Source organism: Monodelphis domestica, chromosome 1 (assembly GCF_027887165.1).
Source record: "Monodelphis domestica isolate mMonDom1 chromosome 1, mMonDom1.pri, whole genome shotgun sequence".
NCBI classification, from domain to species: Eukaryota; Metazoa; Chordata; class Mammalia; order Didelphimorphia; family Didelphidae; genus Monodelphis; species Monodelphis domestica.
In genome coordinates this window covers 459,944,076-459,970,568 of record NC_077227.1, presented here as the reverse complement: position 1 = coordinate 459,970,568, position 26,493 = coordinate 459,944,076, and the positions used below count along the sequence as shown (strand labels likewise).

The following is a 26,493-nucleotide window of genomic DNA, read 5'->3' as shown; positions in this document are numbered from 1 at the left end:
TTTGTGTTTGGTCAATTCGAGTTGTTAAGTATTTATCATTTCTTATATTGAATTATTAATTCGCCTTCCAATTCTTTCCTTTAGAAATTTAAATTTTTATCTCTTTCTTCATTTCTTCTAGGTATTCATGTAATGATTATGGACAATTTTTTCCTTTGGGTCTGACTGCAATTGTTATGAGGTACCCCTTTTGGGGGATATCTAGATCTTTTATATATATATATATATTTTTTTTTAAACCCTTATCTTCCATCTTAGAATCAATACCATCTATTGGTTCTAAGGCAGAAGAGTGCTAAGGGCTAGGCAATGGGCTGTCAAGTGACTAGCCCAGGGTCACACAGCTAGGAAGTGTCTGAAGCCAGATTTGAACCTAGGACTTCCTGTCTCTAGGCCTTGCTCTCAATCCACTGAGCCACACAGCTGACCCCTTCTATAATTTTTTTTTTTAATATTAGCCAGGGTCTTCTTTGGTTTACTCTTTTCTCTAGGTTTAGTTCCTAAGGGCTCTGGCCAGGGCTAAGCTTTTCTTTCTCCTGTGCTTTCGGATGGAGTATATGATATTGATCTGCCCTCATCCAGGGTCCCCTCAGTTCTTGTTCTGACATTTATCTCTTAAAGTTAGGCCTCCCATGGATTTCTGACATTGAGGGCCCTGGATCTACAGGGCCTTTTATGGCATTTCAGGATGGAGTACTGGAGACTCTAAGTCGTTGGGGAAGAGCTTGTCTAAGTGCTGCTATGCTACACTGGTTGCTACTATTCTCCAAGGCTTCCAAGATCCCCAACCTGTAACTTTCTGAATACTCTGGGCTTTCTCGTGGGTCCCTACACCCCTGCTATCTCCAATACAGAGCCTCCTAGTCTACATGTGTTTTTGAACTATCTTTGGTCAAAGTGGGAAGTTACTAGCTGGCTCTGACTTTGTTGGTGCCCCATTTCCTATTGTTTATAGGTTACTGGTAGATTGAGATTCTGGGGTTTGAAGTAATTTATTACAGTTTCTTGTTGGATTTCTTAATCATTCAGTCTAGTACTAATTTCAGATTTTTAGTAGATTAGGTATATGTAGACTGGTTTGTCTGATTTTCCTTTAGACAGTCTTGGCCAGAAGTCTCTTGTGTTGAATTTTGTTGTTGTTAAACCCTCACCTTCTATCTTAGAATTGATACAAGTGTAGGCAGATTTGAACCTCCCTTCTTCAAGCCTGGTTCTTGATCCACTGAGCCACCTTGCTGATCCCCCTGTGTTGGGTCTTTTTCTTTTCTTTATTTTTTTTTTAATCCATATTGGTTCTAAGGCAGAAGAGTGGTAAGGGCTTTGTCCAACGTCACACAGTTAGGAAGTGTCTGAGGTCAAATTTGAACCTAGGACCTCACGTCTCTAGGCTTGGCTCTCAATCCACTCTGCTACCTAGCTGCCCTCTTGTGTTGAGTCTTGAAGGAGGTCAGGGAAGTTATTGGATTGGAGATGTAGAAAGAGAGCATTATGGGCATAGCAGACAGCTAGCTAAAGCAAGGAGCTGGGAGCCAGAATGTCATGTGTGAAGAACAGCAAGTAGGCCAGTTAGTAGAAAGGAGAATGAAACATAAGAAGACTTAGAAAGACAGGAAAGAACCAGGTTCTTACAGTCTTTAAATGCCAAACAGGATTTTATATTCGATTCTGGATAAAAATGAAGTCCATTGAAGTTTATTCAGTTGGAGCTGAAGAAGGAGGGAGTGACACAGGTAGGGTTGTACTTCAATACAATTCATCTGGTGTTTTAGGAGGATGAACTGGAGGGAAGAGAAACTTGAGGGAGGAAGACCAACCAAGAAGGCTACTGAGGTAGTACAGGTGAGGGGTGATGAGGGTTTGAACTAGTGCAATGGACATGTAAGTTGAAAAAAGAGAGCATAGAAAAGAGATGTTATAAAGGAAAAAAAAAGATTTGACTACATACTGGCAATGTAGGGGAATTCTTATGCAAGTATAGAGTAGGCTAGATGACTTCTGAGGTCCCTTTTAACTCTGAAATTATTTGGATTTAATCTGATAAATTAGTTCACCAATCTTTCTATAAATGTGCTTGTAACCATATTGCCTATTACCTATTCTTGGAGAAATCAGGCCAGTGGCTGTGGGGGAACAGCTTCACTACTGTTGCAAATAGGAATTCATGCTCACAAAGGACTGTAAACTATCATGTGCTGATTTGTGAACTGCTGATGCCATTACTTCACAGCTGCTCAGAGGCGGAAATCACTGGTGCCTTTGAAATTATTTCAGCTCCACCCAAGTACTCTCACCCAGTTATAGAATAGTACTCTCTCAGCACTGACCCAGACACAAACCAAAGGTTAAAATGGTTTTCTCTGATCAGCTGCAGGTGGGATATTTTAGTTGCAATATATCTTCCAAGCAGGTCTATATAAAAGAACAGTGGGATCAGATATGGACCATTTATGACAATCCTCAAGGTTTACCTCATACTTCAGTCCAACAAGCATTTATTAAAGCTCTTACCAAGTGAGAGGTTCTGGACTAGGTGCAAGAACTAGGGTGTGGTATTGTGGGACCTGATCAGAAGACCTGGGTTCAAATATGACTTTTGATGCTTATACCTTGTATCATCTTGGGCAAATCACTTACCTTCCCCATGCCTTAGTTTCATCATCTATAAAATAAAGGGATTTGACTAGGGGCCTTCTAAGGTCCCTTCTAGGTCTAGATTTATGACCCAAGGGCACACATCTGCCCCCTTCAGGATTTTATGCTCTATCGTACCCAAATAAGGAAAATAATGTAGAATAAGAAGAGGCCAAAAGAGAGGGTTACATAAGAACTCTAAGAAAAAATGAGGAAGAGGGTTGGGAGAGGAGAAGAGCTGCACCTTCAAGAAGACCTGGTAGGCAAAACTTAGGAGGGTATGCAAGTCACCCATTACAATACAAAGGAAAAAGAGAGGTCCCTAAGTATGGGATTGGAGATCACTGGTAGAGTAATGATCAGAGCCAACATCTTCTCCTTGGATTTGGGGAGGAAAATGGGCAGAAAGCAGTCTATTGTTGGGAACAGGCCCAATGTCCTTCTCCTCTTCCCTAGACTGAATTGAAGGGTCCTCAGGTAGGGGAATGGGATCTTAGATTAAGGGATACTACATCCTGATATCTAAGTGTCAGGCCCAAGCCAGAGAGCAGCATATTGTATACTGAGAACCATGTTTAAAGTCTGCAGGAAGGGAAGGTTGGAATCTGGGAGGCAGAGCTTGGAATCTAAGAGAGAGAGAGAGAGAGAGAGAGAGAGTCTGGGGGCAGGGGAGAGGAATCTACGATCTAGAAGGACGTAGCTTCAAGCTTCAAGGTGATAGGAAAATTGTTTTTTTGTTGGGGTATTTCCCAAGTGGAGAGAATCATCTTTAGTGACAGTACAAGGCTTTAATTTACTTCTTAAAACTGCTTGGCTAATGAGGTGATTTCATAGCCTTGTGTATATTTATCAACAAAAATACTAACGGCTTCACCAATGGTGATCTCTAAGCAAAACGTTTTCATAGGGCTAGAGACAACAACAGCTCATGCTCCATTATAGCCTTGATTTCCTACAATCTTAAGTCCCTAGATCTGTATTATCCATTTATTGATTAGAACAGCTAAGGTAACATACCTCAATCTCAGGATCATTGGAGTCTAAGTGCGGAGGAACGATGGGTAGCATGGGCTGTCCCATTTTAGCCATTCTAGAGATCAGCTTAGCTTTGGTCACATCAGGATTCTACCGAGAGAGAAGAAAAGTCACAAAATTTGTTATTTTTTTTTAAACCCTTACCTTCCATCTTGGAGTCAATACTATGTATTGGCTCCAAGGCAGAAGAGTGGTAAGGGCTAGGCAATGGGGGTCAAGTGACTTGCCCAGGGTCACACAGCTGGGAAGTGTCTGAGGCCAGATTTGAACCTAGGACCTCCCGTCTCTAGGCCTGGCTCTCAATAAAATTTGTTATTTTTAAGTGATTTATTGTCACTATCTTCTCATGTTGATGATAGCTCTCTAATACCACCTTATTCTCTCAAAGTCAGCACAATTTCTCTATCACCAATTTCAAAATATGTAAACAGATTAGGTCATTGACTTCCAGACTCTTGAGATCCCTGGGTCTCAATTCCTAATGGAGAAGTTATCAAAACCAGGGTGGTTCACCTTTAAGAATAGGAATTGAATGAACCCAAATCCATTAAACATGCAGTTGGAGTTAAGACCTTCAGAAAATCAATCTTGGGAAAGGCTATAACAGGAAGCCTTCAAACATGGTAGCTGGTACGAAGGGAATGACAAATCTGAGAAGACTCAGCTGCATGAAGATATAATATGTAGGTCCTAACTTAATTACTTGTTTGGAAATCTATGATTATGTGTCATTTTCTCCTCAAATACCCTGCACTGAAATTTGGCTCATGATACTATTTAAAAATACAGATCCGACCCGTATCAAGTTAGTTTTGTTGTTAGATTTCTCTAACCCTTGGGTTAGAGAGCAATTCACATAAGTTCAACTAGTGCTATCCTTTAATCTTATGTGAGGTGATGAAACTGGAAATCTGCAGACATTCACAGGATTTTAAAGTGGGGAACTGACCTTAGGTCCTTTTAATTCAACTTACTCATTTGATAAGATGAGGAAATTGAGGCCTGGAGAGGGGAAGTAACTTTACTCAAGAGAACTTCAAAGGAATGGAAATGGAAGGGGATGGGAGAGGTCATAATGATAAAGCTTAGTTTGGAACATAAGACAAGGGGGGAAGGGTAGCCAACCTATGAAATTGCTATATCCCATTCCTAATATGCATGACTTTCTTACCACTTCCCTTTAAACTACTCCTCTTTTCTCTCTGTCTCTGTCTGTCTGTCTGTCTGTCTGTCTGTCTCTCTATATACATATAAACAAAAACTGTGTAAAATACTTTTACAGGCTACAAATGTTGGCTGTTATTATTGGTAACTTTCTAGCTGTTTCCATTTAAAAGGGGAAATCTTTAAAGAAAAAAACTGAACTATCATTTAGAAATCTAAAACTTATTTAAAAAAAAATTTTTTTAAACCCTTACCTTTTGTCTAGGAATCAATACTGTGAATTGGTTCCAAGGCAGAAGAGTGGTAAGGGCTAGGCAATGGGGGTCAAGTGACTTGCCCAGGGTCACACAGCTAGGAAGTGTCTGAAGCCAGATCTGAACTCAGGACCTCCTGCCTCCAGGCCTGGCTCTCTATTCACTGTGCTACCTAGCTGCCCCCAAATGCCAAAATATTAAATATAACTTTTATGAGCCATACTACAATAAAACAATATTGAATTACTTTAAAATCACATTAACGTATCCATTCTTATTTTATAAACTTTGCTAACACTTTCCAAAGACATCTACACACTCCATTTACCACGCAACATTACTTTGTGTTAAGAGCGAGGTAGTTAAGGAAGACAAACCAATATTTGCCCATCACATTTTTAGCCTATAAATTCAACTGTGTGAAATATATGTTATATTGCATACATAAATAAAAAGAACATGAATACATTTCATTGGACCTAGCTCAGATCAGTTAACAAAACTTACTGAAAGTTGCTCACTGATGGAGTTCGACTTAGTTCGAACAGCTGGCTCTCTGAAAGGAAACAGATACTGTGAGATAGACAAGATAACCAAGAAATACAAGTTCAAACTACACTTGGTTTCTGAGTCATAAGTTAGGTAAGGAATTCTTATTCCTTAAAGTCTCTGTGGGGCAAAAGGTTAAGAAAATGAAATTTCCCACGATTAGAGCTACAAATCCTATTTTTTAAAAAAAGTTTATATCGATGCCTTTTATTTTTACATCACCTTCATTTTTTTCTATCTCTCTGCTCTCCCAGATCTCAAAAATATCCCTTATAACAAAGAATAAAAAAAAGAGGAAAGAAAGCAGTTCAACAAAAATAACCAACACAAGAACAGAACCTGACAGCATACCTAGTAGGGTTCCATCAGCAAAGAGGAGAAAGGAGATGCATTTTCACTCCTCAACTTCAAGGCCAATATAATTGGGTATTATAATTACTCAGTGTTCAGTTTTTATTTTCCTTTGTTCTTTCTATTTACATGGCTGAAATTACTGCATATAGTGTTTCCCTGATTTTGCTTACTTAATTCATGTAATTTTCCTCGAGTTTCTGAATTCTTCACATTCATTATATTACAGTTTGTTTAGCTATTCTTCAATTGTTGGGCATCTATTTTGTTATTAGTTCTTTGCTATTCCAGAAAGTTCTACTACAAACATTTTGACACAAATGGACCTTTCTATCTTTGAATTTTATCTCTGGGTCAAGGAGTATAAACATTTTATTTATTTTCTTTTCATTCTTTCCTTAAAAAAAAATCCTTACTTCTTAGAATTGATACTAAGTATTGGTTCCATAGCAGAACAGTTAAGGGGTAGGCAATGGAGGTTAAGTGACTAGCCCAGGATCACACAGCTAGGAAGTGTCTGAGGCCAGATTTGAACTCAGGACCTCTCATCCCCAGGCCTGGCTTTCTATTAATTTTCTTTTCCATAATTACAAATTGCTTTCCAAAACTATTGGACTAATTCATAGCTTCACTACTGTATACAGTGTCTTTCCTTCCACAAACTCATATAATCAACTACTCCCATCTTTTATCATCTTTGCCAAATTTTGTGGGTGTTAGATAAAACCTCAAACCATTCTGATTTGTTCTTCTATTATTAATGATTTGGAATTAGTGGATTTGTTAATTTTGATTAGTGAACCAAATCTTTTATTTGGTTCTTTAGAATCAGCAACTCTTTGCCAAACCACCAAGGAAATACTAGACAAAACAATAATAAAGCACTTAGGATAAGAAAGGAAGAGTTTGAATGGGAAAAACATCTTTGCATCAAATTTTTCTAATAAGGTTTTAGTATCCAAAAATATATAAACAAGTCACAAATCCACAGAAGACTAAAAGTCATTTCCAATAGAAAAATGATCAAGGAATATGAACAATTCTGAGAATTTTAAATTATTAGCTACCACAAAAAAGAATGATCCAAATCACTAATAATAATGCAAATGGACATCAAAACAACCCTGAGGTTTTATTTCTCACTCTGCAAACTGACAAAGTTAATTAAAAAAATTATTCACAGTGATTACAACAAAGTAAATGGAAAGAACAACTATACACACAAAAAATCAAAAGGGATCATAGTAAAATTATGACGATGAAGCATGACTTGCATATGAGAGGACACTTTTAATCTCCCTCTTCATGGAAGTTGGAGGCTAATGGATGCTGCATATCGTACATGTTTTTGGACTTTTTCTATGTGTTAATCAGTTGTGTTTTTTCTCTTTTTTTATCTTAAAAATATTTGTTATATGTGATGGCTCTCTCTGAGGGGCTGGAAGAAGAGATATTGGGGGAACTATGAGAATGTAAAAAACAAAAAATATCAATAAAATCTTTTTAATAAAAAAAGGAAAAAAAGACTTTTGGGACACCTATGTGTATACACACATACCTGTACATGCATGTATGCATATATATACACACACGTATGGGACTAATTTAACATGTAAGACCAAGAGACATTTGCAATCAAATAAATGATCAAAGGATTGGAAGCAATAGTTCTCAAAAGAAGAGTGACAAACTATTAACAAACAGGATAGATGGACCCAAATCACTTTAAAAAGAGAAATGCAAACCTAAAGAATTCTAAGGTTTCAACAAGTTGGCAAAGAGCACAGAAGATAAAGAGAGTTAATGCTGAACAGTTTGTGGGAAGAAATACACTCATATGCTGTTTTTAGAAATATGAAGTGCTCTAACTATTTAAAAAAGAAGTTTGGAATTATGCTACAGAAAGTGATTAAAATGTTCATATTTATACAAATCCTGTAAATGTTAACCACAGCAGTAATACAAACTACCGTGTGTATATACCAAGATGCTAATCTAATCTTGGTGGGTAATTTCCTCCTGTATTTCCAGATTTCCTAGGTTCACAGACTTTTTTGATATTGAAAATACTAGTTAAGGCTTCATTTTCTTACCCAGGTTTAAAAGGCACTGAAGTGGGTGGCAGTAATACTGGTTCAGCACTATAGTTATCAGCACCAGGTGTTGGAGAAGGAGTTGCAGAATCATGGGAATTAATGCTGTGCCCATCAGAGCCAGAATCTTTGGCAAATTTCACCTAAAGAAAGAATAATCAGTATAGATAGAATAATGATCTTGGTCAAACAGTCTTGAGGAAATCAAGGTAGTTTATTATATGTCATTAGTTATAACTTGTCTAAACAGAGAAGAAAGGAGATGAAGGGCAGTGGGAATGACTGATTTCAAAGGTCTCCCCTAGCTCTCATGTGTAAAGAGAAGAGAAACAGAAAACAGAAGTGTCATCTCAGGTCAGACTGGGCCAGGGGAGAGAAAAATATTTAAGTTTTAGAGCTGGGGGGTAGGGAAGGGGGGAGGAGAACAGTGAGGAGAGACACCAATATTTCAGAGTGGGGGAAGATGCCCTATAGAAATAAATTAAATGTGGGGCAGCTGGGTAGCTCAGTGGATTGAGAGCCAGGCCTCAAGATGGGGGGTCCTAGGGTTCAAGTCTGGTCTCAGACACTTCTAGTTGTGTGACTCTGAGCAAGTCACTTAACCTCTACTGTTTAGCCCTTAACATTCTTTTGTCTTGGAACCAGGTCACAGTATTGATTCTAAGATGGAAGGTAAGGGTTAAAAAAAGAGAAAAGAAACAAATAAAATATGCTTCTGAAAAGATGAGAATTTTCCTTTTTGGAATCCATTTCTCAATTTCAGGGTTTAGTTGCAACTTGGAGGATGCGGGTGGAGAAAGCCAGCTATTTGACAATTTATTTGTGGTTTATTGTAAATTTGTCATATTTAAGATGAATTTGTTAACCAGCCCTCCCTGCACCATGAGGGTTCTTTAATTCCTCTCTGATTCCCACAGAGAAGCTATACTCCACTCTCCTCAGTTCCTCATCCTTCCTCCTTTCCTCTTGCTCAGCTGAGGGCTGCAATTGCTTCTTACCTTTCTAAAAAAGTTAAGGCTCCCTTTCTCCTATTCTCTTCATTTCCAACCTCCTGACATCATCTCCTGTTCTTTCGTGTCTTCCCAAAGTCCCTGACAAAGAGGGAGTCCCTTTTTGCCAAGGCCAAGTCTTTTACATGGGCACTTGATTCAAACATCTCCGGTCTTCTCAATGGCAGCCTGCACCTTCAATCATTCCCTTCTCTCTCCAGGCTTCAACCTCCTGCCTTCAAACATCCTATACTCCCAGGAACAGATTATTAAAACCTGCACTGGACATTACTAATCCTCTCAAGCCACCTCCTCATATTTCTTCTCCCTTTTTCAATCCAACTTCTATTTTCTGTCCTCACTGGAACCTCCAGGTCCTCTGCTCTTTGGTCTTTTTCCAGACTCACTCTTTCATTCCTTGCACTCCTTTCCCTTCCCTAAACTGATGTTCTGGTGGATGGGTTCAATTCTAAAATCAGTGGTGTGAAACAAATAAAAATGTAGATCCATAGTGAAAACTACAAATTAACATTATCATTAACATTGTATTGTCGAAGGAAATGTGGTAAAATTGGGACACTAATGCATTGTTGGTAGAGTTGTAAATTGATCTAACAATTCTGGAAGGCAATTTGGAATAATGCTCAAAGGGCTATAAAAACTATGCATAAATGTTGATACTGTAATACCACTACTCAGTCTGTATTCCAAAGAGATCATAAAAAAGGGGAAAGGATCTACTTGTACAAAAATATTTACAACTGCTCTTTTTGTGGTGGCAAAGAATTGGAAATTTAGAAGATGTCCATCAATTGGGGAATGGCTGAACAAATTTTCATATATACTGGTGATGGAATACTATTGTGTTATAAGAAATAAGCAGGATGATTTCAGAAAAAGAGGGAAAGATCTACAAGAACTGATGCAGAATGAAATAAACAGAACAAAGAAAGCACTGTCCACAATAACAGCAATATTATATTACGATCAACTGGGAAAGACAGCTACTCTCAGCAATACAATGATCTGGGACAATTCTAAAGGACTTGAGAAATAGTGAAGAAGACAAAGAATGCTTCAGAGATAGAATTGTTGGAGTCAGATGCAGATCAAACCCTACTATCTTTTACATTAGTCTATTTACGGTTTTATTTTGGGATTTTTATTTTATGTGAGTATTCTCTTACAACAATGACCAACATGGAAGTATGCTTTTTATAATAATACATGTATAATCTAGATCAAATTGTTTACCATCTCTGAGAGAGGGAAGGGAAGGAGACAATTTAGATTGTCTTATAATTTCAGAAAATGTATGTTGAAAATTGTTAATATGTGTAATTAAGAAAATTAAATACCTCTGGGCAAAAAACAAACAAACAAAACAAACAACACCCTTATTTTCTGTTTGAGACTAGGTAAGGGATTCACGATGGGAGTTAAGTGACTTGCCCTGGGCCATATATAGCTAGGATGTGTCTGAGGTCAGATTTGAGTCCAGAATATCCTCTCTCTAGTCCTGGCTCTCAATCCACTGAGCCACCCAGCTGTCCCCTCCCCAATTACATTTTGAGGGGAGGAACAGCTGCTTATGCTACCTTTTGAAGTCTAATCCCTCCCCCTGGGTCTTCTTCCCCATGACCACCCTTTAAATTTTTTTCATCTTACCTCAAGTATCCCCATAGCACCTTCACTGAGAAAACTGAGGCCATTTGATGAGAGCTTCTTCTTCCCTCCTCATCTCATATCACCCCGATGTCTTTTTCACTATTTCTTCCTTCATGCTTCTTTCATGGAAGTGACCCTCCTCCCTTACAAAGCACACCCTCTCCATTTTTTAAGCCCTTCCCTTGTCTTGGAATGGATATCTAGCTCTACCTTACAGAGTAGAGTGCCTTTCTTTCTTTTTGCATTTCAAGAACTATCATCTTCAAGAGACTTTTCCAGATCTCTATCTAACTACTAGCTCTTTCTCTCATGAACTACTTTGTATATATTTGTGTTTATTCACTTTGTATTTATGCTGTATATCTTTTAAAATATCTTTGTTGCCTCTCTAAGAATAAGCTCCAAGAGTAGGAATTGTTTCATTCTTTGTACTCTATATCACCTAGCACAGGGCTTGGCACATAGTAGTTGCCTAATAAATGCATGCAAATTAACATAATCAGAAAAAAATGTACCCTGAAGGAGAGGCAAATGAAAGCCTATTCACTCACTTACCCGTTTGACTTCTACCTCAAATACCAGAGTTGAGTCAGATGGAATATGTCCACTTATGCCTTCAGAGCCATAAGCATATGCTGGAGGAATAATGAGAAGCCTTTTCCCTCCTTTCTTCATACCAAGCATTCCATCCTCCCAGCCCTTTAGAGATAAGGAAAAAAAAAGATTAAAGATTTTTTTTACATAAATTGTCTTAATAATAGTCAATCAGTTGATGGATATTTATTAAGTGCCTAATATGTGCCAAGCTCTGTGCTAAGCAATAGGGATAAAAAGAGAGCCCTTACAGAGCTCATATCCCAACATACAGGAAGACAACATATAAACAACTATGTACAAAATAAATTGGAAATAGTCAACAAAAGGAAGGCACTAGAAATAATAAAAGACTTCCTACCGAAAGTAGGATTTAAACTAGGACTTCAAGGAAGCCAAGGAAGGTGGAAATGAGAAGTTGGAGAATTACAGGCATAGGGGTGAGTCACTGAAAATGCTGAGTTAGAGGCAGAATCTTATTCAAGGGACAGTAAGGAGACCAGTATCTCTGGATCAAAGAGTACATAGAGGAAGAAAGGAGTAAGATATAAGAAGACTAGAGGTGGAGGGGGGGTGGGGGGGGAAGTAGGTAATCTGAACACTAAAAAGAGGATTTTATATCTTATTCTATAGGTGACAGCAAGCCATTGGAGTTTACCAAGTTAAGGGTGACATGGTTGGACCTGCACTTGAGAAAAATTACATTGGCTACTGAGCAGAGGCCAGATTGCAGTAGGGAAAGAATTGTAACTAGCAAGCCCACCATCAAGCTAATGGAATAGTTAAGGTTTGAGGCAAGTTTCTTATAGCCCCACAACAGTTTATATATTCAAAGAAGAAAACATTGTATGGCAAAGTGAAAAGGCACTGGACTGGGAGTCTAGGAGACCTGGGTTCTTATTCTTAGCAATATTTTGCCATTAAATATTGTGTGACTTTGGACAAATCCCCTGCCTCTGAATTTCTGGCAAATTGGAGGTGGTGGAGTGGGAGTGGGACTGGATGAACTCTAGATACCCTGCCAGCTTTAAAAGTATTTAATTCTGACTCAATGCTTTACCTTAATGACTTTTCCCGATCCCAGCTTTAAGCGAAGCAACTTATCCTTGTTAACAGATGAGTCAAATACCTAAATGTGAGAGAACTGAATTATTCAATTAGGTCCCAAAATGTAAAAGTAATAATAAAAATCAGCAAAAGTTTTAATGTAGGCTCAGACAACTTCAGAAAAAAATAGTTTGAGGATGTGGAATGGTAATCATATATTTTGATTAGGCCCTTGGAAGTGCTATTAAGCTGAATACCTCTCTGCCAATATTGAGTCAACATTTTAGAAAAACTGAAAAAGCAAAACAATTTTAAAAAAAACAATTCTACATCAACAAACATTTCCTTAACCTACAAAATATGAGGCACTATCTTAAAAGCTATACATGCAGAAGAGGAGCATATATTAAAAATTTTTTTTTAATTACATAAAAAAAATTCAAGGAATGTACAATCTAGATAAGGAGTTTAAATGAAACTATAACAATACAAGGCAGTTATTCATATAGGCCAGATAAATGCTATAGACAATCTACTGAGAGATCTACTTTAGCTTTTGATGGTCAAGAGTTAAGTTAGGATGTGTTAGAAATTGAAATCAGTACACTAGTAGATATAAATCCAAACCTGTACCACTTTAAAGTTATCTGTTATAATAGGGAAAAATATATGCACAAAAATATTTATAGTTCTTCATAGTGGCAAAAAACTGGAAAATGAGGGGTTGTTCATCAATTGGGGAATGGCTGAACAAATTGTGGTATCTAATAGTGATGGAACACTATTCTGTTGAAAGGAATAATGAACTGGGGGAATTCCATGTGAACTGGAAAGACCTCCAGGAATTGATGCAGAGTGAAAGGAGCAGAACCAGGACAACATTGTACACAGAGACTTGATATACTGTGGCACAATTGAATGTAATGGACTTCTCTACTAGCAACAATGCAATGATGCAGAACAATTCTGAGGGACTTATGAGAAAGAACACTATCCACATTGTTATGGGTATTATTGATCTTATACTAGATTTGAATATTCATAGCATGAGTTGGGTAGTTTAGCTATTATAGGTAAATAAAATTGTCAGTTGTTAAACTGATTAACAGACGGTGAATGTAGGGCCAGATACAGTTTAATCCAACTCTAATTTATTTATGGTTGAGATAAGAAAAAGGAGATAGAAGAATAGAAACCAGGAGGTAGGGATAGTATATTAAATCTATTAATCTTATTCTATAATATCTAAATAAACCACCCCAAAACTAAGTCCTCATGGAGTTTCTTTTAGTCCACTGAGGTGGACCTGGACTGAATGATACTCTCTGACTAAAATATTAAAATCTGACTTACTAAACTATGATAAAAAGATGAACTTAAATTTATTTTAACCTCCTTAAAATAATCTATGAAAATCAAACACTGCCTGAAGCCAACTGTCAGACATGGCTGTTAGAATGTCTTAACTGAGAGCCTCAGACACAGGCCCTGTGCCCAAGTCAGAGAGAGAGTGACAACTGCTTCCCCCTTCAGGGAAAAGCTCTCAGTCAAAACACACTTTTCCTCAGCTTCTTAGATGTTAATCACACTTCTCAAAGGTAACTCTCAAAATCAAAACCAGATCTTCTCAGAGGAAATGATCCAGCAACCTGCTCACAAGGAAGTCTGAGAGACAGGCTCAGAATGCCCACTCCAACTCTCTTTTATTCCAGGCCTCTTAAAGAGCCCTCTGCAAGTTCTATGGGTTCTCCCTCTTCAAGAGGACAGAGTAAAAGTGGACAAACCCTTTCTCTAACCTGAAACCTATTCTTAATGAAAGCTAAATAAATTCTTACCACAACAACATCCAGAGAAAGAACTGTGGGTGTACTAACACAGAAGAAAAACATATGATTGATCACAAGGTTCAATGGGGATATGATTGGGGATGTTGACTTTAAATGATTAGTCTATTGCAAATAGTAATAATATGGAAATAGGTTTTGAACAACAATACATGTAAAACATGTAAAAGCAGTGTGGAACTGCTCCACGAGGGGGGAGGGGGGAGGGGAGGAAAAGAACATAAATCATGTAACCATGGAAAAATATTCTTAATTATTTTTAAAAAGTTATCTGTTAATAGTCAATAGAACTTAAAGATTGCGAACAAAGTCCCTTGAATGTGGTTACCTGTTTTTTCTAAATCTTTTTTTCTCTCTACCACTCATAACCTCATGACCCTGATTTTTATAATTTTGAGTTGATAAGGGATAAACTGCTAACCCAAGCTATTCCTAAAATAGCTGCTACAGAAGGGTCTTGGGACTACTGAATATACCAGGCCAGCATCCTGTATTGGAATTAGCACTCATAAACTGTAGAGCATCTATCAGACACCAGAGGAGTCAAGAAAAAGTGTCTGCCTTAGAGAAGCCTGAAGCAGAAATGAGGGGAGGGGTATGGGGAGAGTTAATGACTTCTTAAAATAAAAATCTACACCATAGTTTAATGAACTTTAATGAAGTCCAGGGACTCTCTCTTTGGAATGGAAGTAAAACATTTTGTTCCTCTTTGTTTTGTTGTCATCTACTTCAAAATTTCAGTCACATGCTATGAAAAGTATGCTGTCAAAAGAAAAACAATGAAAAATATAGGAATTTAGCTCAAAACTGAACTGGATGGAACTGTATATTTGGTGGCCAGTCAAACTTTGTAATTCAAGGCAGTTCTGGTACACAGCATTAGCTTACTTTTAATGAACATTTCCTTTAACATGCTTTCTCAGCAACCAATCAACACTTAATAAGCATTTTTATAACAGGGACTGAGCAGCACACAAAGATACAAAGACAAAAATGGAACAGTCCCTGTACTCAAGGAGCATACATTTTATCAAGAAAGACATGAAAAATATGTGTACTCACACCAAAGGATAAGGAGTAATTTCACTAGAACAGGGAATCCTCAGGTGAAAAGACTCCCATCAACCAATGTAGACTGGTACCTTCTCTAAAACCTAGTCTTAAAGAATTGCCTTGGGCTTCAAGAAGTTAAAAGACTTGCTAAAAGTTTCAAAGTAAGGATGAATTACTAGCAGGACTTATACCCATTGAGGTCTTTCTAATTTTGAGACCAACTCCTTATCCATTAAGCCACACACAAAATAAATAAAAATTCATTTTTTTTTTCCAGAGAAGACACTAACAATTGAGGGACCAGGAAGTACTTTGTATAGAGGGTGTTTAAGTGAACCTTAAAGAAAAACAGGGTTCCTACAAAGAAAAGGTAAGAAGGAAATACACTCCAAACACTTTAGCCATGGAGAAGAGCCAGTGCAAAGGCTTGGACACCAGAGATACAGTGCCATATGTGAGAAACTGTAAGGAAGCCAGTTTGGCAGGACTTCATAAAGCTTATGAAGGGCAGTAGTATAAAGCTTTCCAGTTGCCTCCAAGATCAAATATTAACTCTTTTGTTTGATATTTGAGGTTCTAAATAACTTGACCCTGGGCTAACTTTCCAGCTCCTAGAGTTTACTGAGTAGGGGGAAGGTGTGGTCAGAACTGCATTTTAGGGAAATCATTTTGGCAGTTGGGAGGAAGATGAACTTAATACTCTTCCCCTCCCCCAACCAGGCCCCACAGAGATATATACAATAATGTAAATCTGGTTCAAGGATCATAAATTTAGAGATATTGTCAAGTCCAACTGTCCCATCTTACAGATGAGAAAAACTGAGGTTGAAAATGGTTAAATGACTTGTCTATGGTCTCATTATGTATGAAGTAACAGAACCAGGATTTAACCCAGGTTTTCTGATTCTTATCCAGAGCTCTTATCCACAGTATTCCACTATCCCCTCTTAGGAGCTTTTTAAAAATTCCTCAAATGCGAAGTACTTGCTTGGTCCAACTCAATTTTTTGTTTTTCTGACTGTTTCAGGTTCTGGTTTCCTCAGGTTAGGAAACCTGTAAGAGCCCATACTTTCATGGGCAATTACATCTCCACACAAATATATTTAAAAATAAAAACCAAAAAATACCTTACCTTCTGTCATATCTACTTACCTACTTATGCTACCTAGCTGCCTCTCACAATTGCATTTTTAATAAGACTGCAAAATGAAAATCCTTTTTTTTTGTATAGAAAATATTGTCACAGTATTTAGATCTGTGATCACTGTTGTCTGACAGTCACCAAATGGCTTTTCCTGAAATTAGCCCATATTTTTAAAAAGGATGTAAAAGGTAGAAATGGTGAACATAAGAAAACAATTACCATAAAAGGTTAAAAACAGTAAAAATACTTCCTACTTAACAAATAGTTATTTGATTGGGAAACAATCATAAAATGTAGTCATTTAAAAGGAAATTTCACATGTCTTTGTAAGGCATACTGAAGAAGTTTTATATATAATAGTCCTTCAAATATTTAAAGATAGTGGTCGTGTTACCCTTTAACCTTATTATTTTCTGGATAAAACCATCCCTCACTCCTGTAGTCATTCCTTATGGTTTCCAGACTCCTCAACAACTTCAAAGCCCTCTTGTTTGAATTCTATTTGAAAATGTGAGGCAGCTAGGTGGCTTGGTGGATAGAGTGCTAGGCCTGGAAACAGGTCGTCCTCGGTTCAAATTTGGCCTCAGACACTTCCTACCTATGTGACCCTGGGCAAGTCACTTAACCCCAAGCCTAGCCTTTACCACTTTTCTGCCTTCCAATGGATACTTAGTATTGATTCTATGAGTTTAATGAAAATATGCCTCTTTGAATGTACCATTTAGATAGGACACAGTTCTTCAGATATGGTCTGGCCAATACAAAATGCAAGAGAATTATTAATTTGAACACTATTAATATTAATGCTGCCTAAAGCTAAATTAGATTATTTCTGAGACCCTTCAAATCCACAACTCTACAACTTTATGAGTACAGTAGTATAAATAAATAAATTTACATTTAATTAATAAATCGCATATAGAAGGATGGCCCGTTGTCCTTTTCTTTTCTTTTTTTTAAAAACCCTTATCTTCCATCTTGGAATCAATACTGGGTATTTGTTCCAAGGCAGAAGAGCGATAAGGGCTAGGCAATGGGGGCTAAGTGACTTGCCTGAGGTCACACAGCTGGGAGGTGTCTGAGGCCAGATATGAACCCAGGACATCCCGTCTCTGGATCTGGCTCTCAATCCACTGAGCCACCTAGCTTCCCCCCACCAGTGTCCTTTTCTTAATTGGAATAGATATTCAGTACAGAAATATAAGTAATTTATTGACATCTTCCTGTGTTCACACTAAGTAAGTATGGTTTATTTTATCTCACCATTTCATTAAAGTATCCTTAAGAACAAATACAAGGATGAAGATAACAGTCACATAGTTCTGATAATTTTGAAAAGTTCTTCTTATTTGCCATCAACAATCTATGAAAAACTTTTCTTACCTGACCCAGTCCATGATTCTGGAAGAGCCACCCTGTATAGGCCACCTCCAAAGAATCACCAGTTTCAACACTTGGCCCTTCTCCTATACTAAGATCCTGGATCAGCACAGCTTCCAAGGAGGATATACTGTTACATTTGGCAATGCATATCTGCAAAAATGGAAACCATGGGAAGCTTAAAATGGGTACATATTTGAAATTTAATTAACAATCACTGAAGAGCTAGAAGTCTCTTTTCCCTACAGTTGCTTCTATGAAGAAAACAGAAAAAAGAAATTCAGAGCTACCAAAAAGGCAGTCGAGGCCCAAAGTTACTGTTTTTAGAATAAAGTGAAATCTGCCTGGACAACTATCCCTACTGAAGGATCCTTTCCATAAGTATTAAATTGAACATTGTCTACACTATGTGCAAAACACTAAGCTGGAGCTACAGTTATCAAACTATTCCAACCATAACTGGAGATCCATGAAAGTACAGAAGGGGAAGACGAGTTCTTTCTCATTAACCTGGTATTTCTGGCAATGGAGGGCATTTTGTAAAACTGCCTATTTACTCAGAAATTAAATCATTCTATTGGTTTTTATTTTATTTATAATATTTTTTTTCTCTATCACATGAAAAAAATATTTTAACCTTTTAAAAAAAGTTTAAGTCAAATTCTCAGCCTCTTTCCCCTCCCTTCTCCCATCACTGAGATAGCAAGCAATCCAATGTAGATTTTACATGCATAATAGGGTGAAATATATTTCCATATTTGCCATTTTGTGAAAGAACTCGAATAAACAAAAGTGAAGAAATAAAATGAAACATAGTTCATCTTGCTCTGCATTCAGGCTCCATCAGTTCTTTCTCTAGAGGCAGATGGCATCATGAGTCCTAGAAGATTATCTTGGATCATGGTATTGCTAAGAATAGCCAAGTCATTCATAAATGTTCATCAAATAATATTGCTGTTGTGTACAATGTTCTCCTGGTTTTGCTCACTTTGCTTTGCATCAATTTATGAAGGTCTTTCCAGGTTTTTTCTTAAATCATCCTCATAGCAATTATATCTCCTTTTTCAAAAATTCAGTTTTATTTTTAGTTCCAGATTTTCTCCCTTCCTTTCCTTTCTCCCTCCCTTTGGGAAGGTAAGAAAAATAAAATTCACTATAGATATGTATAATCTTTCAAAACAAATGTCCACATGTTTCTCCCCGCCTCCTCAAAATAATAAAGAACAAAAAAAAAGAAACAAATAGAAGAAAAATATATTTCAATCTGTACTCTGAGTCCATCAGCTCCCTTCCTGGAGGTGGATAGCATATTCATCACGAGTCCTTGGAACTGGGATTGATCATTAAATCTTTCAAAGTTGATTATCTTGATGATATTGCAGTCACTATGTAAATTGTTCTCTTGGTTCTGCTGACTTCATTTTGCATCAGTTCATGTAAGTCTTCACAGGACAGGTCCTTCTTAGATCATTCCTTCCATTCATATAAGTTTTCCTAGGTATTTCTTGGACCATCCTCTTCATCATTTCTTACCACACAATAGAATTACAATCATATATCACAACTTGTTCAGCCATTCTCCAGCTGTTAGAAAAACCCATCAGTTTACAATTCTTTACTACCACAAAAGAGCTGCTATGAAAATTTTTGTAAATATATGGGGATATGGGTGTTCTTCCTCTTTCTTTAATCTCATTAGGGTACAGATCTAGAAGCAATATTACTTGGCCAAAGGGCATATATAGTTTAGTAGCTTTTCAGGCATTCCAATTTGCTTTCCAGAATGATTGGACTAGTTCACAGCTTCACCAACAATATACTGTTAGTGTACCTATCTCCCTATATTCTTTCCGGTATTTGATATTTCCCCTTTTTGTGATCTTAGCCAATCTGATGGGTGTGAAGTGGTACCTCACAGTTGTTTTAATTTGCATTTCCCTAATTATTAGTGATTTGAGCATTTTTCATATGGGTATTAATATCTTTGATTTCTTCCTTTGAAAATAACCTATTCATATTCTTTGCTACCAATTGGGAAATGGCTGTTATTCTTATAACCATTGATACACGTCTAACTAGCCCCATTTCCTAAGCTAATATTTAATATACCCATCAGCTGAATGTATTCAAAATGGAACTCAATATTTTCCCTCAAAGCCACCCTGTTCCTAACTTTCCTATTACTGTTAGGGATAATACCATCCTTCCAGTCACTCAGCCTCACCATATATATGTCACTCTTGACTCCGCACTTTCTCTCATCTCCTATATTCAATCAATTGCCAAGTCCTGTCAATTCTACCTTCATAACATCTTTTGTATATACCCCTACCTCTCCTCTGACACTGTTCCCACCCTGGTGCAGGCCCTCATCACCTCATATCTGGACTACTAGTTGTTCTTCCTGCCTCAAGTCTCTCTCTACTCCAGTCTATTTTCCATTAAGCTGTCAAATTGATCTTCATGTGCTGCTCTAACATGTCAAATATAAACAGCACCCTCTATTATTAAACTATTATCCCACTCACTCCCCAATCCTACTCTGGTCATTCTTTCTTATATCTTATAACCCTTCCTTCTGGGCTCAATTAAAGTACCTATGTTCTACAAGAAGCCTCTCCCAGTCCTGCTTAATCTTAGTGATTTTCTTTCTTTTTTTTTTTATTTTTAAAACCCTTACCTTCCATTTTGGAGTCAATACTGTGTATTGGCTCCAAGGCAGAAGAGTGGTAAGGGTTAGGCAATGGGGGTCAAGTGACTTGCCCTGAGTCACACAGCTGGGAAGTGTCTGAGGGCAGATTTGAACCTAGGACCTCCCATCTCTAGGCCTGGCTCTCAATCCACTGAGCTACTCAGCTGCCCCCAATCTTAGTGATTTTCTTCTGAGATTATTTCCAGTTTATTCTGTATATTACTTACTTAAAGATTAATTCTTTACATGTTGTCTCCCCCACTAGAATGTGAACTCCTAAGGAGCAAGGAGTGTTTATTACTTTTCTTTGTATATCCTGTACTTAGCATAGCATCCAAATAGAAACAGACCCCTGCTACCACATATTTACTTAGAAAACCACAAATTAACGTTATCTATGTTGTACTGTATTTTTATTTTGTTAAATACTTCATAATTCCATTTTAATCTGATTGATTGAGAGTCACACCTTAAATTTTACTGGTAAAAAAAATAACATGTATGCATATAAGTAAATATAAAATATTTACAAAGATAATTGTAAAAGGGAATTACTAAGGATTTACAAAGTGATTCCAGTGTTGGAAGGAATGAAACAATGTGTATAAATGATGTATTAAGATGATATACTAAACGGAGGTTCAATGTAGACCTCTTCTACTCAGTGCACACAAATTGCCTTGGAGAGTAATTTTTCTATAAAATATATTTATTTGTATTTTAAAAGATATGAATATAAGACTTATAAACAAGGAAAACTTAACACTAAAAGGGAAACTAAATATCCACCCACTTTTCTACATTTGCCTCACAGCAAAGTGTTCTATTTCTTGAAGCTACTCTGAACTCCTTACCAATAGCTAAATTCCCGTTAAAAAATCTATCTGACTAAAATCTAACTAAATCTTTATTATAGCTATTTTAAAATATCTATATTAAAATTTGTCTCCAAGTAAATAATAAGAGTGAGCTAAGAATGGCTAGGCTCACTTAACTGATTGGGTTCTGAGATTTCTCTCAGAGTCTCAGGCAAAACAAGGTTTCAGGTCTTTTCTCCTTCCAAACTAAATTATCTCAAAAGCAGGTATTTGACTGGGTTTCTTCCTGATATTTCCTCCAACTAGGAACAGAAACTCTCAAGATGTTTCAAGAATCTCCATTAGACCAAAGCTTGGTCAGAGAGAAAGTAAAACAGCCAAACTCTGGAAACCAGCCAGAGTTAACTGCCACAGATATCTTCCTAATGTTTCTGTTCTTCGATGTGGAAGAAACCCTCATGATAGTGTTAATAAATTTCTTTTCCTTTTCTTCTCAAACCATAGTTATGAAGAGAGAGACAGAGCAACAGCAGTCAAGCTCAGAAAAACAGCCAGAGCTCAAACTTCTAGCCAGAGCTAAAGAAACTGTCCAGGAAGGCTCAACAGTCCAGCCAGCTCTTAACTTCTCAGCCAGAGCTCTCAACTGTCACACAGAACACTGCCTGCCCTCCCACTTCATTCCAGTTCTATCTGCCTAAGTCACTTTCCAACTTCTGAGATCACTCTGCAAAATCTTACCTTATCAGAATCTTTGTCTATCTTTATTCCTAATTTTATCACTATAATACCAACAATTAAGGGAATTAGAGAAGATTACTTATACAACATGGTACTTGAAGTGAGCCTTGAAGGGACCCTAAGGATTCTAGACAAAAGCAAGCACTTTACAGAGAATATTCTGGGTAGGGGCACATCCTGGGCAAAGGTCCAGGGGGAGAGAATAGAGTGGCTTTGAGGGGGAACATCAGGAAGGCTATACAAGGTATTCAACTTGTCTAATAGAACTCATTATCTTTTCCCTAAACCTACTCTTCTTCTTAACTTCCTCTTTCTTTTGAGGACACCACTATTCTTCCAGTCACTCAAGTTGCACAAGTTTGAAGTCATGTTCAACTACTCACTCTTCCTTACCCTCCAAAGCCAATTAGTTTCTGTCTTGTTGATTCCATCTCCACCTTTCTTATATACATACAACTCCATCTCCCCATTTCTATAGACACCCATACCTTCATGCCCTCATTAATCTTTGCCTGGTCTTTGATATAAGCTTCCTCCTTAATCTATTTGTCTGCAGTCTTTTTCCTCTCCAATTTATCCTCCATTTAACTCCCAAAGTGGGATTTCTAAAGCATAAGTCAAACCAAATCACTCTCCTACTAAACAAGTTCCAGGGGCTGCCTACTGCCTTTAAGGTCAATTACAAACCCCTCTATCTGACACTTAAAACCCTTCATAATCCAGTTCTAATTTCCTTTCTAGACCTCTTTCACATAATTTGTATTCTGGAACTTTAGGCTCCAGCCAAACTGACCTCCCTCCTATTCCTCCTCTAAAACACTCTAGCTCCATTTTTTGTTTTTTGAGAGAATCACTTGACCATATTGATGTCTTGATAAATTATTTTAAAATTATGGGGGAAAAAAATACTCTATCTCCTCCCCCTAGGCCTTTGCATAGGCTATCATCCCATCCAGAACACTCTTTGTTCAGCACTTGCTTGTGTGTTCTTAAGGCCCCTTCAAGGGTTGACTCAAGTACTCTCTCTCAAATCTTCTTAATTATTAGTTCTTACAACAATGGAATTCTTTTGGAAATAATAACCTTTGTAAATATTTCACATTTACTCAAATGTTATTTCTCATTAGTAAAATGTAAGCTCCTTATTGGCAGGGACTGTTTTTTGTCTTTATATTCACAGTGCCTGGCACAGGGTAACTGGTGTTCCACTGATTACTGAACTGAATTAAACTGTTAATTGAAGCTGTTTTAACTAAAGAATATTTCTTCCTATTCCTTCTTTTTCCCCCCTTAAAACTCTTAGCTTCTGATTAGAATCTATAGTGAGTATTGGTTCCATGGCAGAAGAATGGTAAGGTTTGGGCAACTGGGATTAAGTGACTTATCCAGGGCACAGATAGGAAGTGTCTGAGGCCAAACATTTGAATTCAGGTCTTTTCATCTCTAGGCAAGCACCTCTATTCAATGAGTCACTTATCTCTCCCTAAACAGTACTTCTTGTACTTATGTATGCCCTAAAAGTTTTATCAAGTCAAGATAACTTTTAAAAATAAGATCATCTGTTCTACATTTTAACTGATGCTGTTAATTGCTGAAAACATTTCTTAATTCTTCTTTGGGAATAGCTACCAGAGATAGTTTAGAGAAAATCAGCCTCATTGCTTTATGGTTACACATCATTAAATATTTTCAACTGTGTAATTAGAATGTTCTCCCCAGGACTCTTTCCCAGCATCCCATTTACATATTTATGCTAATGTACTAACATAGGGAAGATATAAGTTTTGTGTAGCTCCTCCCTCACATTCTTCTTTCTGGAATGCAGCTGTGGAGGCTAGGGGGAAAGCTTGGTAGGGAAGTTTACTCACGTAGTCATACTTAAATTTTGTACTTCTATTTTTTACTTCTTCTACCTTAGGGGATTATTCATAAACTTTATAAAACATAATACTTGGAGTTATTGGACATTAATTTAAATCTTACACAACAAACTACCTGTTTATTGAAGTCCACTGCAGCCTTTTCTGACTCAAACATCATGGACCAATTTTGTCTCTGGTCATCATAAAAGGTGCTATAGTTGTTGGGCTGTACCTATGGGAAAAAGAAATACTTGAATTACTAAAGCATCTGCAGTTCATAAGTCACAGATGACAAATCTCAATGTTTAACATTATATAGGCATGATGAAGAGGAACTCAGAGGAGAAGTAAGGAAGCAGCCCCTCTCTGAATTCTCAAGTCTTTTCTCTATTTCACAGCCACCTTTTGAAAGGTTCTGGTGGTTACAAGGAGGATCAAAATATAAGTATTGGGATATAGCCATAGCACTAGCATAATTTTATATCCTGCATCTAGGCTTCCTTAGTTTCCAAGGCATATAATGATCAGTGTACACTACAGAGATTCATAATGTCTCTTACCGTCAGTTCAAAATTTGGATGAATCCTGGCAGCAGTGACTGGCTGTTGTTGACTTAAGTAAATGAGAATCCTGTACTGGAGTTCACCAAAAATGGAATATAAGAGCAAGAAGAAAAAGCAAAAAATGAACAGAAAATCCACATTGCCAGAGATTAGTAGTTATAAAGTCTCCAAAGTCCTTAAATTGCTTCCTAGATTTGCCCTAAGAAATATCCCCTCTTTCTCCATTTTTCCTTCCAATTTTGGTCTCAATATATTGTTTCATATCTCTCTATAAAACTGAACACCTTACTTTCTATTATGTGTTATATTCTCATGTAAAGAAAGTTAATTTTAAAGTAATACAACTGAATTAATGCCTTCCAGAGTGACATAATCCACATGGAAAGAAGAAAAAAGTTCCAGGATGACAAGTGATGGGAAAAAGAACCATTTGTACAATCTGTAGTCACACACAAAATATGATCAAAGACATCACCCCAGGGGCTTTCAATACAAGATGATGTCTGGGAATGCTTACTTACCCACTGAGGTTGCTATTAAAGAGAATGGCTCATTTCTTGAAATTAGAAACTTTTTGGGTAAAAAATCTATCCAAAGAACACATATGAGATGAGGCATTATTTATGTCATTTCTCAAGCTCAAAAAGATGAGTTAATTTTAAAAAAACTTTTACTTTCTGTTTCAGTAACAACTCTAAGACAGAAGAGCAAGGGCTAGGCAATTTTTCCAGGGTCACACAGCTAGGAAACGTCTTACACCAGATCTGAGCCTATGTTTTCTTAACCCCAAGCTTTGGCACTCTATCCAATGTGCCACCTAACTTCCATGGATGAGTTAATTCTTGAAAGAAAATATAATGAATCCATATGAAATTTAGGTGCCCTGACCTAATGACCACAAAAGTAAAAAAAAAACAAAAACAAGAATATCAAGAAATCTGAAGATGTCATCTGTCACCCAGTGGCACAGGCTAATGAATGGGTTGGAAACGTGGTACAAATTCCAAAGAATATTCTGGGAACTCACTCATGTTATTTAAAAAAAAAAAAGATTTGTTTAAAAAAAAATGGTACAGGCTCTGAAGGCAATTCCAAAGATGAATTTTCAAGTAACAGTCTTATTGTTAGGATAGAATGGCCGAAAAGGATGACACTGAAGTAAAAAGTACTTAATGGAAGACCCTAGATGTCTCCCTTCTGCCATTAGGACTTTGTGACCCTACAGGGCTTACTTACTAAAAATGCTCTCTACCTACAACAATAAATACTGCTGAAGAACCAAGCAGAAAAGGAAATATTCCTTCTAACTAGCTTATTTTTAAAATCTAAATTCTTATGAAAGAGTCAAATAATAAAAGGTCAAGCACAAAAATAGCTTATTCACAAGAATAAATGGAAAATCATTATTTACTATGATCTAGACTCACAATCACCAGCAGGGTAAATAACCATCCTCATCATGAGACCAATAAATGCCCTGGGCAAGCTCAAATGATAACTGTCACCTCAGCAGTTTTAATTTAAAGAGATTCTATTTCCTGAAAGGAAAACTCCATGCTCAAGAACTTACTCAGCACATACTTGGGTAACAACATTAGCAGAAAGGCAAGATAAAATTACAAATAGCACCACTATAAGTATCCTGTTGACCTAGGCACAGACTTCCATATTGTGTATTCATCCACATGCACACATGTATACCCATGCACACAACAGACATATTACTTAATACATGTGTGCATGCTTACATGCTTGAACAATAAACTTATATGTGTGTATGTGTGTATGTATGTACACACATATATACATATATATGTACACATGTACACATAAGTTTGAATCACTGAAATCTGCACTAAGACTCTGGGAAGAGTCTAAGTGTATGTATATAGAATCAAGTCCCTCCTCACCTCTTTGGCAGTGTGGTTCCCCAGGACTGCAGCACCAAATTTTCCTTGCTTTACATACTGACCATTTGTGCTAAGAAATAGAAAAATTACATAGTAAAATTGATACAGAATAAA

General features: G+C 37.1%; 1 protein-coding gene across 10 annotated transcripts in view; it reads right to left on the bottom strand.

The window, feature by feature from the left end:
* FKBP15 (FKBP prolyl isomerase family member 15) overlaps positions 1 to 26,493 on the bottom strand; it is a 76,535-nt gene that overhangs the window by 34,221 nt on the left and 15,821 nt on the right. For 8 of the 10 annotated variants that reach the window (XR_001622713.2, XR_008915330.1, XM_056812433.1 and 5 more), the window contains exons 4-12: positions 26,380 to 26,449; positions 24,467 to 24,541; positions 24,040 to 24,138; positions 17,800 to 17,949; positions 12,389 to 12,457; positions 11,290 to 11,433; positions 8,078 to 8,220; positions 5,592 to 5,640; positions 3,649 to 3,756 (exon numbers count right to left, since the gene is read on the bottom strand). Coding sequence is in view for 8 of the 10 variants with exons in the window: in XM_056812433.1 (XP_056668411.1) it covers positions 3,649 to 3,756; positions 5,592 to 5,640; positions 8,078 to 8,220; positions 11,290 to 11,433; positions 12,389 to 12,457; positions 17,800 to 17,949; positions 24,040 to 24,138; positions 24,467 to 24,541; positions 26,380 to 26,449 (907 nt within the window). In the remaining 2 variants the exon portion in view is untranslated. Of the gene's footprint in view, positions 1 to 3,648; positions 3,757 to 5,591; positions 5,641 to 8,077; positions 8,221 to 11,289; positions 11,434 to 12,388; positions 12,458 to 13,933; positions 14,383 to 17,799; positions 17,950 to 24,039; positions 24,139 to 24,466; positions 24,542 to 26,379; positions 26,450 to 26,493 lie in introns of those variants that run through there. The other 2 variants (XM_016422864.2, XM_056812434.1) reach the window with 2 other exon arrangements.